Here is a 15,999-nt window from a genome sequence, read left to right as displayed (position 1 = left end):
AAGGTTCTCACCCAAAATTTGCTGGTACACGGTAAATCGTCCCTTTCATGCAGTGAAGTTTTCCTCTTAGCAGAAAAACACCCCCAAAGCATAATGTTTCCACCTCCATGTTTGAAGGTGGGTATTATATTCTTGGGGTCATAGGCAGCATTCCTCCTCCTCCTCCAAACACGGCGAGTTGAGTTGATACCAAAAAGCTTGATTTTGGTCTCATCTGACCACAACACTTTAACACAGTTCTCCTCTGAATCATTTAGATGTTCATTAGCAATCTTCAGATGGGCCTGTACACGTGCTTTCTTGAGCAGGGATACCTTGCGTTCTCTGCAGGATTTCAGTCCTTCACGGCATAGTGTGTTACCAATTGTTATCTTGGTGACTGATGTTTTCATCTGCCTTGAGGTCATTGACAAGATTCTCCTGTGTAGTTCTGGGCTGATTCCTCACCGTTTTCATGATCATTGAAACTCCACAAGGTGAGATCTTGCATGGAGCCCCAGACCGAGGGATATTGACAACTATTTTGTGTTTCTTCCATCCAACTGTTGTCCCTCTCTCACCAAGCTGCTTGACGATGGTCTTGTAGCCTATTCCAGCCATTGTGTAGGTCTGCAATCTTGTCCCTGACATCCTTGGACAGCTCTTTGGTCTTGGCCATGGTGGAGAGATTGGAATCTGATTGATTGCTTTTGTGAACAGGTGACTTTTATACAATTAACAAGCTGAGATTAGGAGCACTCCCTTCTAATCTCAGCTCATTACCTCTATAGAAGACACCTAGAAGCTGGAAATCTTGCTGATTGATAGGGGATCAATTCCTTATTTCACTCATTAAAATGCAAATCAATTTATAACTTTTTAAATGTGTTTTTCTTGATATTTATATATAAACAGGCCTATCTAAGTATGCAGGCACCCGGTGTAATGCTGTCCACATAGACCATCCCCCGCGCCCCCAGTTCTCCTCGCTGGCAGTCTGCAATCGTGACTGGGAAGACCACCCTGCAGTAGAGCGATCTGAAAGCGAGGCTTGAAGGCGCTCGTTGAGCGCATCGTGGAAGGCATGATGTCGATGGCGGTGCTGGGGATGATCTATGTGGACAGCTTTACCCCAGATGCCTGCATACTTAGATGTGCCTGTTTAATCATCAACCGAGTTGCTAAATATTATACCTTCATTAAATGTAACCATATTGATACACTTACAGGTGCCTCTCTTTTCTTTTATACTCAGTTGTGACATCACATGACGCTACTTGTATATCATGACATTGCTTTTATATCAAGTCAAAATTTATTAAAAAATGTTGCTCGCCTTGCAAAATGCTCTCATACCAAGTTACTCTCAAACCAAGGTTTTACTGTATACTGACCGTCACGCAACAACATTTCACCAAACTTGTTATAACTATGTATTTTCATGTATTCATAGAACTTACATAAGATATAAAAAAAATTATAAAGTGTCAAGGTGGTCCAATTGATCAGGCCAGCACCCACTCTGTAGCTATATATATATTTATGGAGGATATTAAGTGCTTTATATGAATATTTGTATAGGTTTTGCCTCATAGTTGTGACGATTAGGGCAAAAACAATACTTTGTTTTTATGCCTTTAATAAGTTCTGTGAATACATGAAAATGCATAGATATAACATGTTTGGTGAAATGTTGTTATGACATATTTACCGGTACATGCTTATGGGTTATTAAATTAGATCACATATTTTTCTCCTGAAACTGACAGCCAAACACTCTGAGAAAGTACAGCCACTGCTTATATGAGCTACACTTGTGATGTGGTTCCTTGCAATAAGTAAAATTACTTTACTTCTATATCACAAAGTTGGAATTTTAAAAACATCCTTTACTATATATATATATATATATATATATATATATATATATATATATATATATATATATATATATATAAAAATATATAGCGCCTGGTTACTTCAAAGTACCGGTGCTAGGTAAATTTAGAGAGGGATCAGAGTGTTAACTGACTCTGATCCAATAATTATGTTCAAAACTGGGTCTCTGTCTCAGCTTGGCTGTGCTGTGGGCTGTCTATTGTTTTGGGGGGTGTAGTTCCCACCCCCGGACAATGGGTGGCAGCAGTGGAGTTGAGGTTTGGGTGCTCTTCCCCAGCAGCCTATCAGGAGGGTTTTGCCTCGCTGTGCATGCTGAGGGAGGGTATTTATGTGACAGACGCCATTGATCTGGGTTCTTCTTCGAGTGCGGAACCCACCTTTAGGGTGACTGCATCACGGCGCCCCCGGCGAAATCGCCTTCCAGGCCGGGGTTCGTGTTCCTGGTTCCCGGGACCATGTTGGTCCGGAAAAATTAAGCTGTGGCGGGGAGCCCAGTAGTCGACTGTGTTACCAATCCTGAAGATCCCAAGTGAGATAGCTGTTCGGTGGGGAGTCCATCTGAGGAGAGCCAATGAGAGGCTGGCGATCCAATAGGGTCTCGACAAACCACCGGGGATCAAGGTAGCCGGACACTGAGAGGCTGGTCACCTGTCAGTCGGTACCTGAAACTATCTGAAGGAGATCCAGGTGCAATTCTATCAAGGAGGATCATCTCTGTAATTATAATCACAGGGAGGGCCTGTGGCAGAGGCTTTTCCCTGAGTTCATCCCAGGAGGGTCTGTGGCAGAGACTTTTCCTTCAAGTTTCGAGTGATACTCTGGCTGCCAGGTCAGTGAGAGAGGCCTGTCCAGGTACGCTATACCCACTCTGGCTAGAGTGGTGAAGAATACAAAGTATTGTTGGAAGCAGGACTGTTTCCCTGTTGTTACGCCTGAGTCTGATATTTCTCCTTCACCTCTACTCTTCATCACAAATTACATTTTTTTTACCCGGATGGGTAATAAAAAGAACAGAAAAAAAACACCTGTCGTGGACATTCCATTACTGCTATATTCACTATACACCCCTAGGACGGGGGAGGAGCCACAAGGTAACGTGCCACCCAAAACAAACCAGCAGCTCCTTCGGGGGTAGTGCTATATATATATATATATATATATATATATATATATATATATATATATATATATATATATATATATGTATATATTTATATATATATATATATATATATATATATATATATATTAGGTGACTGGGAGACAAAATATATTGTAAAAACATGTATTTTTTATTCTTAGATAAAGCATATCTAATAAAACCCTATTGTTATGATGATCACTACAAAGTCAGTCTTTTTTAATTGACTATTGACACGTATTCTATCCTGTCGACTCTTACTTGGTGGGTTAACATACTTTTCGCTGGGCAATTTTTTTTAGGGAGTATTTGATTAACCACTTAAGGACCGCCGCATGACGATATATGTCGACAGAATGGCACGGCTGGGCACAAGGGCGTACATGTAGATCCCCTTTAAGAACCCAGCCATGGGTCATGAGCGAGCCACTGCTGGCGCGCTCGCGACCCGGTCCGATGCTCCGTGACCACGCCCGCGGGATCCACGGACCCCATCGTCGCCCGTGTCCCACGGTCGGGTCACAGGAGCTGAAGAACAGGGAGAGGTGAGTGTAAACAAACCTTCCCCGTTCTTCTCTGTGGCAGTGTCAGTGATCATCTGTTCCCTGTCATAGGGAACGACGATCAGTGACGTCACACGTCCAGCCACGCCCCCCACATTAAGAAACACACATGAGGTCACACTTAACCCCTACAGCGCCCCCTAGTGGTTAACCCCATCACTGCCATTGTCATTTTCACAGTAATTAGTGCATTTTTATAGCACTTTTTGCTGTAAAAATGACAATGGTGCCAAAAATGTGTCAAAAGTGTCCGATGTGTCCGCCATAATGTCGCAGTCATGAAAAAAATCGATGATCGCCGCAATTAGTAGTAAAAAAAATATTAATAAAAATGCCATAAAACTATCCCCTATTTTGTAAACGCTATAACTTTTGCGCAAACCAATCAATAAACGCTTATTGCGATTTTTTTTACCAAAAATATGTAGAAGAATACATTTCAGCCTAAACTGAGGAAACATTTTTTTTTATATATTTTTGGAGATATTTATTATAGCAAAAAGTAAAAAATATATATATTTTTTTTAAATTGTCGCTCTATTTTTATTTATTGCGCAAAAAATAAAAACCGCAGAGGTGATCAAATAGCACCAAAAGAAAGCTCTATTTGTGGGGAAAAAAGGACTCCAATTTTGTTTGTAAGCCACGTCGCATGACCGCGCAATTGTCAGTTAAATCGACGCAGCGCCAAATCGCAAAAAGAGGGGCCAGGTCCTTAACCTGCATAATGGTCCGGGTTTTAACCGGTTAATATACAGCATAGAGTAGCCCTACAGTATACAAAAATTGCAATAGCATACCGCTTGAAAGATCTGAATTTTTATATAGGCACTCTTATTTGGACAGGAGTTTATGTCGAAAATACTTCTTAGTATGTTGTCACAAATGCCTAAAAAGCTAAGTTTCTCTCTTCCTTGTGCACACTTCCATGTATGACTGTACATGATTCATTTTGAACTTCCAAATTCAATTCTCTTAGTTCCTGAAAATAATATTAACATAAATCATCAGAACATTCATATGTGCTTACTGAGATTAATATTTGAATGTACATTTTTCTATTTTAGTGAAATATGCTGTGGACAAACCAGGTTTCTTTGCAGAAAAACTGCATCTCGCAATGAAGGTAACATTAAAGCTATTTTTATTTTGCTTAAAACTGTCACATTCAATTTCCACAAAGTAATGTACATCTATATAACTTTAGTTCTATAAAAGCATTTTATGAATTGGAAGGTTCATTTAAATTGCTTTGTATATAATGATGTGCAACAGAAACAATCTAGTAAACCACAAAAACACATTGCATTGAGATAGATTTTCTCCCTTTCATTGATATTTGGTCATTGCAGGTTCACTGACATGTATAATGTGCTTTATGAGACCTTACACTTGTAGTGGTAGTATACTGTGGCACCCTCTGTTTAGGAAATGTTACAGTTGCATACACTTATATAGTTAGGACATGTCTTTTGAATTCAACTAATAAACACAAATGATATTAACAACCTTGCTTCTGCAGAACCCCAAACCCACAGTTGATCGAGAGGAGGGCAACAAAACCATTAACCAGCATTGTTTGAATTTTTTTCTAATAGTAAACAAATTGCTTTCTGAACCTCAAACATAACCTGGTTGCCTGGATCAGCAATCTAATTTCTTATAATAATTAAAATAGTGGTTGTAAACCTCAGTCATGAAATCTGAACACATCAAATATACAGTATATGTACTGTTTACTTGTCTCTCTCCAAACCTATAAGTTTTGTTTCTCTCTGGTGCTTCGTTCCTCTGTTATCAGCATGAGTCACTTGTGAGAAGTTTAACCAACACATGAGATTAAATGTGTGACGAGGAGGAGAGCTCAGCACACAGCTTGTCTATTCAGGCCATAGTTCTGCTGCGTGTGAAAGGGGTGTGTTCCTTTCCTCTGATCAGCTCTCACACACTGTAACTGCAGCTCTCCACCCCCCTCCTCTGTGATACTGAAAAATGCAGAAGAATTTCATCCAAAATCATCATTTTGAGGGGATGTATAAAATAGAAGTCTGCAGATAAAAGTAAAACGTATGTAGAAGGATTTGTTTCATCTCTGTGTATCACCTGAGGCTATTCACTTCACTGGGTATATGAGAGGGTTTACAAACACTTTAATAGCCAACAATATTTGGCGCATTTGGAATCACATTTGGTCATTTTTCTGAGGCTGTAAAGTTAGCTCCTTAGAAATGTTGTGATACCTTGATGATGTTGTCATATATTCCCATGTGACCACATTGGTGTTCAGCAGAGTGAGAGAGCGAAGAACATGTAGCAAAGCAAAAGCAGCAACGTTACTAATAATTTAAGTTAAAGGGTTAGTTCACTTTTTCCAAAAAACTGCCTATGCAGGTAAGGGGGGTATATAGATAAAAACAAACTGTGCAGCTCTCAATAAAATAGAATGATGCCCTTGCTATAGGTGTATGCCATTTGAGTACCTCATGAAGCCTGACTGGAATACTAGCAGGATATTGCTATGACTTTGGTGAGAGAGGCCTGGTCATTACTGCTCCCCTCAACCATCACAGCAGTGAGCTCTTTTTCTGATTCAAATTCAAAGGGTTGGGTATAGTGTGACTTCACTGACCAAATATGACCTCACGGTGTACTATGCACCTCTTATTCGTTTATTTATTCATTCATGAGGGGAAGCAGGTTCTGTGGCCCCCTTACTGTTAAATGGTCTGATATGGGATTTGGGACACACTCATTTATTTTTTGTGTGGGGTTCCCTCATTATTTTTTATACCATACCCCACCTAGGATAGGGGTGTGGTATAAATATTAACTTCATAGGTAGGCTAAGGGAATCCCTAGTATTTAAAGGAGTTTTGCTTTTTTGATGTTTAAACTACAAATTACCTCCCCACATCATGTAAATGAAAAGAGGAGTACTTGTAGTAAAAATCTGCAAAGCAACCTATAATGTATAATGGGGGCTTCCTCTATAGATACAGGAAGTAAATGAGTACAACCACTCAGGAGCAGGAAGTGAGTTATTGACAGAATTAGCAGGTGAAAATAATAGAATAAAAAGCCTAAATAAACAACAAAAACAAATGCAGCCATTACATTGGAGATTTTTTTGTATTTTGGTTTTAGACAAATTTTACCAAATCTGTTGAGACTGCTAGATCTTTTGAGACTGTTATAACCTATGCTTGTTAGCTCATGGTATGGTTAGCTAAAAATACATTCTTTCTATTAAATAGTGAGCCAAGGCCTGTTCTCTTTACACCCTATTAAAAAGGACCCTGAGCTGTAGAAAATAATTGACTTTATCTCAATTTACACTTGCTATAGTTTCCAACCAACTTTAAACTTTAGGTAAACTTTTGAATGTCAAATACACCTGGAACTCAAAACACAGTTTATTTAACTGGGCTAAAAAGAATAAACTAAAGAAAAATCTTTATTTTTTACTTTTTTCTTTTTCTACAATTTTCATTTTTTTTTACATACTGTGACCAGAGCAGTACAATGTCACCATGGTGTCACTATTAGTCCAGCTTGAATCAATGTAGCTATGTATATACCATACCTAGCATATATTGGAATGTCTGGAATGTGGAAATCACTGATGTAAATATTTCTACTTCAGTGATTTCCATTTGCTGCCTGAAAGAGCAGTTGCACTTATGCTTAGGGTATACACACGGGTATTCTGACCAGGTCCCCCTGTCCATTTTCAGGTGGACATGCTCAGAAGCTCCATGCAGCCCTATGGACAGGCGGAAGTAAATGGACTTGTGATGTTTACACTAGCCTACCTCTGATCAGGTCTGGTAAAAAATTGAAAACGACTGTGTCCTTTTCCATTTTTCTGGATATAAATGTGATGGGCCAGATGTAGCCGGATGTACACAGACATCAGAGTTTGTTTACATCAGGTAACCCATAGAGCTATCATGGGGCCAGGCATGTCCGCCAAGCACAGATGGAAGGGGCACGAATGTCAAAACTGACATCCATCCATCACAGGTGCCATTCAGAGAATGCCTTGCATTCTCTAAATGAATGCAAAGCACTCTCTGATAGGATGAGGTGGAGAGCGTGACATTACCGCCAGCCTCTCCATCTCATCCAATCAGGGAATGCTTTGCAGTCATTCAGAAACTTCAAAACATTCTCTGAATAGCATCAAGTGCCTGACCTCTTGTGTTCATTAAAGGGGTTGTAAACCCTCATGTTTTTTCACCCTAATGCATTCTATGTATTAGGTAGAAAACCTTTTGTGCTGCAGCAACCCCCCAGACCCCCCCCCCCCCTTTTCTTACCTGAACTCAATAGTTCCAGCAACAGGGACAAGAAGAGCAGCTCCAGCCGCTGTCTTAGGTCCTCATTGGATAGATTGATAGCAGCAGGAGCCATGGCACCAGCAATACCAGCTTTTAAATAACATCAGCAGCTAGCGCCTTTGGAAGACAGACTTTGCCTAGGTAAGTGATGGCAGCAGGCATTCCTCCCTGTAAGTGGGAGAACACAAACCCGTTTGGAACAGACACAAACTCATCCCTAGTAAAGACTATTCACTCAACATTCACTGAGCCTAGTAAATCAGGCAAAGCTATGCTTACACCAATCAACCAGTCATGTGTTATATATGTCCTGTCTTTTTTTTTATTTTATTTCCATTACACATAATTTAGTTTTTACCTAATTTATTGACATTCACTAAGCAAATTAACTCAAACTGCAACTTGTAAATAAACAAAATAATCTCTAGTCACTAGTACTTTTTCATATCAAGCCTATTAAATTGTCATGGTAATAAGGAATTACAAAATTGTCATGGAAATAATGTACAAATACATGTAGTATGTGATACTTCTACAAATAAGCATAATCATTAGTATTCAATTCATTGAATTTGTTCACAGGGCTTGGGGACTCGTGATAAAGTCCTGAACAGGGTGATTATATCACGTTCTGAAGTTGACATGAAAGCAATTAAAGCTCGATATAAACAGATGTATAAAACCTCCCTGCGTGAGGATAGTAAGGTATGACTTAGACTTCCTTCCTATTTGGTGGGCTGACCTAGTTCTTTCAGGGTTATCAAATCTCTCTTTTGGAATGTTGAATGTTATTTTTTTTAATTAATAAAGATTTTTTTTAAATCATAATTCTAGTACTGCATGATAAAGCAAAAGATACATTTTATTGGTAGTCCCACAGACAGCACACACTCACCTTTCGTTTGTTCCCAAACCACTCTATTCAGCTGCTATTAGTAAATAAAAATGTCGGGTACTTATGGGTATGGGGGAGCATATGGCACTCTCCCCTTTACCCCAAGTGATAGTGCTGGTGCTTGAAGATGGGCCACTTAGAGAACAAATGGTGTCACACGGGGAAGGGAAAGATATAGGCCCGGATTCACAAAGCACTTACGCCGACATATAACAAGTTACGCCGACGTAAGTGCAAATGTGTGCCGTCGGCAATTTTTCTTTACAGTGGTAGTAAATTCGACTTTTTATTATGGACTCCCTCTAAGGATAGACACGCTATTCTCTCCCCTGTCTTATCGCATTCCCTTTTGCTTTGGGATAGGTTGAGATCTATTCCAACACTAACCTCGAGTTGTAAACCACTTGACCACATTTTCAATAATCCGGACTTCATCCCAGGTTTAGATATCAATTCTTTTAAGTGGTGGTTAGACAAAGGACTGTACCGAATCGGACATTTTTTTTCAGCCTCCGGACCCTTCACTGTAAGCGGCAACTTAAAGCGGGGGTTCACCCTATCAACGCAAAAAAAAAATTTCTTTTTTCCTTTTACCATAAAATCAGTCATTGTAGCGCGAGCTACAGTATGCCTGTCCCGATTTTTTTACCCCCGTACTCACCTTGTACTGGTAGATCGAAGATACCGGGGAATGGGCGTGCCTATGGAGACGGAGGATGATTGACGGCCGGCTCTGGCGCGTCACGCTTCTCAGGAAATAGCCGAAATAGGCTCGGCTCTTCACGGCGCCTGCGCATAGCCTGTGCGCAGGCGCCGTGAAGAGCCGAGACCTACTCCGGCTGTCTTCGGGGAGAGTGACGTGCCAGGGCCGGCCGTCAATCATCCTCCCTCTCCATAGGCACGCCCATTCCCCGCGGGAGCCGAAATCTACGATGTCCGATTACAAGGTGAGTCCGGGGTTAAAAAAATCGGGACAGGCATACTGTAGCTCGCGCTACAATGCCTGTCTCGATGGTAAAATCAAGTCAGTGAGGGTGAACTACCGCTTTAAGCTCCCGAATTCAGAACTTTTTAGATATGGTCAGATTCAACATTTCCTCCATAAAGTATGGAAGGAGAAACCTCTACCGCCGCATATGAATCGTGGTGCGGCAGGGCGGAGGAACAGAGGGGTGGTATCTCTATCATATATCAGTGTTTAGCTCACCAAGATTGTAAGACCCCCTATATGTCAGCTTGGGAAAATGAGTTGCAGTTGGATTGGGATCTGGACTCGTGGTCTATAGCCTTTTCGAGAGCATATAAAGGCATCCTGAATGTCGCCCTAATTTTGCTTGACTCCAGGGACAAGTTTGAATCTATATGGGAACCATGGGCTCACCATGTAGGTATTTCCTTGCGTCCAGATATTCCAGCTTAACATTTACTGAATATATTTGGATCTCTATTCCACTTACTTTCACTGGCTACTCTACGAGAATGGTTTCCGCAGGCTGACTCATTACTTATCTTCTCTCTCCTGTCTTCCTTGATCTCTCTGTTTTTCCTTACTCTGACCCCTTTTTCATCTCTTTCATTGGATCGCGTCCATCTACACGCTTTCCTTTAAGTTTTCTATCTCCGATTTTCAGCTGGGGACATGAGACATATCGTGTTATATGTGTACTTGTACATTTCACAAACTTCTCTGTTTAGGGAAGATTACCCAATAGTACTGATATAGTCCCAGTTTAGCAAACTCAGAATTTCTCTGTGGCTTACAGGACATGATTATATATTTGAATGTTCTCAGTTTGGATGGCGATGTGTGGTGTTTTGTGCAGCTTGTTTCGGCACAGTATGCGCCCATTTGGGGTGCCGGATCTCGCTGCCGCTATGCCGGACGTTGTCTATCTTTGAGAATTGTTTTCCTAACTCGATATGCACTCCTATACCAGGTTCCTCTCCTGTTTACGCTCATTTCAATTTTGGGTACGCCTATTTCATAATGTTTTACACCGTGGTTTATATGTCTATATTGTATGTTCAGATACATGTCTTACGAGGCAGGAAGAAGTTTGAACGTCTTGAGTTTACATTTATGTTACTATTGGATTGATATTATATATACCGCTGTATCTTTATTTTTTGGCATTGATGTGTCTTATATGCCCTCTGTTGGTAAATCCATTTTATCTTTATTTTGTAAAACAATAAAAATCTTTGAAAGTAAAGTGGTAGTAAATTCTTTGATCAAAAATAAAATAAAATATGGGTCCTCAGGTGGTTTAAGCCATAATGTGCTAGTATGCATGTATACTAGCACATTATGGCAGTCTTACCTTAATACGAAGCCCGCTAGCGGTGCACTGTCACCGCTGACAGGGCTTCCATCTACACCAGGTTTTCCTTCTATGCTTGAGGGTTCCAGCTGTTTGAATGGCCTAGCTGCTTCGAAGTCACTCCTGCGCATGCACACAGGAGTCACGGCTGTGGTATACAGCTCTGAAGGTACGGCATGCCATCCCTGCAGAGTGTAGTGTGCATATGCCTCTGACGTTACCGACTCCTTAAAAGTATTATTATCTCCTAAACACTGCAGGTTTAAGAGATATTCACTGTACCTATAGGTAAGCCTTAAGCCGCGTACACACAACCATTTTTAATGTCCTAGAAAAAAACAATGTTTTTTTCTACGTGATTCTTGTCAAGCCTGCCTTGCATACACACGATCGTGAAAAAAAAAATGCTCAAGCAAAGCGTGGTGACGTACAACACGTACGACGGCACTATAAAGGGGAAGTTCCATTCATATGGCGCCACCCTTTGGGCTGCTTTTACTGATTTTGTGTTAGTAAAAGTTTGGTGAGAGACGATTCGTGCTTTTCAGTCTTCGTTCTTTTCAGTCTGTTACAGCGTGATGAATGTGCTATATCCATTACGAACGCTAGTTTCACCAGAACGAGCGATCCCGTCTTATAATGACATGAAAAACATCAACGTGAAAAACGACGAGTAAAATTTAGAGCATGTTCTAAATTTTTAATGCCCATTTTTCACGTCGAGAAAAATGCTCTGGAGCCTACACACGATCGTTTTCCATGACCATTTTAAAAAATTGCATTTTTCACGTCATGAAAAACAGTCGTATGTACGCAGGATTAGGCCTGTAGGTACAAGTTCAGAATACAGTTTACTACCACTTTAAAATAGCTAAATATACCATACATACTGCTACAGAAGAAACTCCTCAATACCATTGATATTTTTTTATAATTTTATTTAAAAAAAACAGTATGAAGGCTGATTTGATGATACTGGTTGAGATGTGTTGTTGACCAATTAACTGCATTTAGGTTAAAGTTCTTGTTTAGCTATTTGTATAATTACTGTGATACTAAATACATGTTTTTCTTTGATTTATAGGCAGAAACCACTGGAGATTATGAAACTGCGTTGGTTGCACTTATTGGCTATGATGACTAACTTTTTAAGAAACCAGGAAACTCTTTGTTGTAGCCCCACATGTATCAAAAGCATAATTACATAAATACAAACGGATACATGTTAAATGTGCTTTTAATATTGTTTATTAGTTTTCAATAAGAAAATAGATTTGTAATAAAATTACATGTATTCAAATTTCATATATTAAATGATACATTACCAAAAAATATTTTGGATGGTATTTTCATGTTTATACTGTTTCATTCATAACAAATCTTCTGTACCGACCAAGATTAGAGATGAGTTTTGGATTACCGTACAGTGGATTTTTGGGAAATCGAGGAGGTAAGAGGTTTGCGGAAGCATAGTTGAGTGGTTAACAAGGACTTTTTCTTCTGATTAGTGATACAATCCCTCCTGTGTTCCTCAATGAGCACACACTACATGGCCTAATAGACTAGGTACTGGAGGCACAGCAGTAGGAAGAAGAGGAGGACTTCCTCAGAGCTATCAGGAACTGAAGCCCACTGCCCTCCATCCCTGTGAGGAGGAGGCAGCAGGAGGCTGAGGTGGAATATAAAAAAGGGGGAGGTTTGGGGTGCTGGTAATGAGTAGGTAAGGGGAAACTCATTCCTGTTGCCAGCACCCAAACTCTGGGATACATTTCACTCCATCTCAAACCCTGTAGTTGGAGTTGTTTGTAGGTGGGGTAAGATTGTTGAGGACAGTGTTGTTTACTAGTGTTGGGCAAATGGTTTGGGCCAAGCAAAAGTTCAGTCTGAACATCGACTGTTTGCCTATTTGGCAAACACCCGAATTTGAGGGGCACTCAGCGGGTTGTTTGCCCGCCAAGCATTCCACAATGCACTGCGCGCTACACAGTACATTCTAAGCCCTGTTTGGACAAAACATGAGGGCACAGTGAAAGCTGGTTGTTAAGGAGTGGGGCCGGGAAGCTGGCTGCTGTGTCCTTAACAACTGATGAGTCATCAGCTGTCAATGGTCTTCCCCGCTGATAGTTGAATAAAAAAAAAAAAAACATTGTCGGCAATAAAAAAATGAAAAAAATAAAAATAAAAGCGGCTTAGGGTTCACCGCAAAATCCATACCTGATGCTTATCCGAGTATGCAGCCCAGCAGGCAAGAAAAGGAAAAAATGAATGAATGCCCCCCCATTCTATACCATACCAGGACACATGCCCTCAACATGATGGGCATGCTTTGGAGCATGTTGATAGGGACAAGGGTCTCTTCCTGACAACCCAGGGCAGTGGTTGTGGGGGTCTTTGGGCCCCTAGATCCCAGCCCCCCATGTGAATGAGTATGGGGTACATTTACCATAAAAGTCTAAAGACAGTACAAGAGTTTTTGACAATTCCTTCATTTAAAAAAAAAAAAATCAATGTCCCCTGATGTGGATCTATAGTCAATCACGGGGCCGCTGCAAAAAAGCTCCACTGTCAATGAAGGCTAACTGCAGGCTCCACTGTTTAACACCTTTGTATAGGTACTGGGCGGAGCCACATGGCAAAATCACCTGGTGGCACCGCCCCTTGTGATGTCACCAACAAAGCATGCACCAGTTTGTGATGTCACAAACTCTGCCCCTTACCTATATAAGAACTGTCAAACAGCGGAGTAGGTGGTTAGCCTTCATTGAAGGTGGTGCGTTTTTTATTCCAATCATCATCGTGACTGACGATGGATCCACATCGAGAGATATTTTTATTTTTATTTTTTAATAAAGGAATTGTCAAAAACTCTTGTACTGTCTTTATTCACTTTTATACTTTTTTTGGTGAATCGGTAGAGGTACTATGTACCTCATACTCATTCACATGGGGGGGGGGGGGGGGGATGTGAGGGTCCCCTTGATAAAGGGGGCTTCAGGATTTAGATAAGCTCCCTGCCCCCATTGTCGGAAAGAGGCCCTTGTCCCCTTCAACACCCCAAAGCACTCCCCCCATATTGAAAGCATGTGGCCTGGTATGATTCAGGAGGTGGGTGCTCACTCCCCCCCCCCTTTCCTGACCTGCCAGGTTGCATGCTCAGATAAGAGTCTGGTATGGATTTTGAAGGTTACCCCATGCAATTTATTTTCTATTGCCTGCAATGGTATTGTATTTCGACATTTTAAATTACATTTTTTTCTTTAGAAATGTCAGTTTTGCTGCCATAGATTCTGCCACTTTACAGGCAGACTAAGGAGACCCCCCAGTCACTATATTTAACCTTCCCTGGTGGTATGATTATGTCAGATTTTAGGTGCTGAAAGCGGTACAATTATTTTGCATGGAAATTTGGCATTTTATATTGTAGGCCTGTAATTCTTAGGAATAACACACTTAAATCTGTCCAAACAAGAGTCTAGTAGACATCTCAGGTATGATAAAGTTTAAAACACAAAATCATAAATTATAATATAATAAATAACTATAAATAAGTATAACAAATAATAATATAATAATAATAATAATAAAAATGAATCAATATTGTAATCAAATCTAAAAGAAATGGATAGAAATGTGTAGCGCTTATACAATGTGAATCACAACAATAAACATTGTAGAGAAATATAGATAAATGGTGCAATATGCAACAACTGAGTGTTGAATCAAATAATTATATAGTGAAAATGTACAACACCTGAGTGTTGATAATCAAAACATATATAATATATCAAAGTCCATATATAGAAAGAATTTTCCACCAGGTCAATAGATGAAGAAAAAAGATGAAACAAAATTTCTAAATCATAGGTTGTGAACATAAAGATTTAATTATCCGGCCTGTGGATAAAAGAGGCGGTATTGTTGTCTTAGATAAAGTACAATATAAAAATGAGATGTTCCGCAATGTCAACGAGCCTGGTACATATAAGGAGATTCCCAACAATCCCACTTCTGTGTACAAAAAACAACTTCAAACCCTTGTCACTAAAGGCTTTGATCTCAAAATTCTTAAAGCGAGGGGTTCCGCGGTCCTGACGTTTTTTTTTTTTATTGGTTCCTTAAACTCTTCTAATGTAAAAAAAATAGTGCTCACATCTTTAATGTCCCTACTGCCCCGCAATCTCCTTCGGGATAAAAAATTACTTTATAAAATCTTCTTAAGGCCGTTTCCATTTTGCTTGTGGGCAGCGTAAAGCCCACAAGCAAATGCTTCTGGAAAACGGTGAATGCGGATGTCCCAGCATTCACCGCTGTATCCCGCGCATGTGAAGTGTTGACGGCGAGCAGCGCCGTCAACACTTCTCCGTTGCCATCACAACAGCCGGCGTGATGAAAAGGTCACGCCCCGGTGTGACGACATGCACAACATCTGCCTTCTGACTCGTCTCCTGGGAAGCATGACGCTGTGATCCCAGGAGACACTGGGGCGTTTGCGACATGAATGACACGCCCACTCCCGCGGGAGGGATACCCGGAAGTGCCTGGTATTCCCTGCGGAATAAAGGTACTGGAATAATTTAAAAAAATAATAATAGCGGACTTAATATGTTGTTATTGAGGCGCTCTTAATCAGATACCTTTTCTATTGAGGGTGAACCTCTGCTTTAACTACTTAAGGACCGCCTCCTGCACATATAGGTCGGCAGAATGGCACGACTGGGCACATGTACGTACAGGTACGTCCTGTACTAGTACCCAGCCGTGGTACACTAGGTGAAACGAAACTCATTCAGCGCCCCCTGTGGTTAACTCCCAAACTGCAACTGTAATTTTTCACAATAAACAATGCAATTTAAATGCATTT

The 15,999-nt window shown here is 40.5% G+C and overlaps 1 protein-coding gene across 1 annotated transcript in view; it reads left to right on the top strand.

Moving 5' to 3' along the window:
• Positions 1–12,290, top strand: part of LOC120943142 (annexin A1-like) — a 38,176-nt gene extending 25,886 nt beyond the window's left edge. Inside the window, exons 11-13 of the mRNA XM_040356277.1 lie at positions 4,650–4,708; positions 8,505–8,627; positions 12,223–12,290. Of these exons, the coding sequence (XP_040212211.1) occupies positions 4,650–4,708; positions 8,505–8,627; positions 12,223–12,282 (242 nt within the window). The 3' untranslated portion in view covers positions 12,283–12,290. The remainder of the gene's footprint in view (positions 1–4,649; positions 4,709–8,504; positions 8,628–12,222) is intronic.
• The last annotated feature ends 3,709 nt before the right edge of the window (positions 12,291–15,999 follow it).

This window comes from Rana temporaria, chromosome 1 (genome assembly GCF_905171775.1).
Source record: "Rana temporaria chromosome 1, aRanTem1.1, whole genome shotgun sequence".
Taxonomy (NCBI): domain Eukaryota; kingdom Metazoa; phylum Chordata; class Amphibia; order Anura; family Ranidae; genus Rana; species Rana temporaria.
The sequence above is the reverse complement of the archived record's forward strand: the minus strand, read 5'-3'. Positions and strand labels throughout refer to the sequence as shown.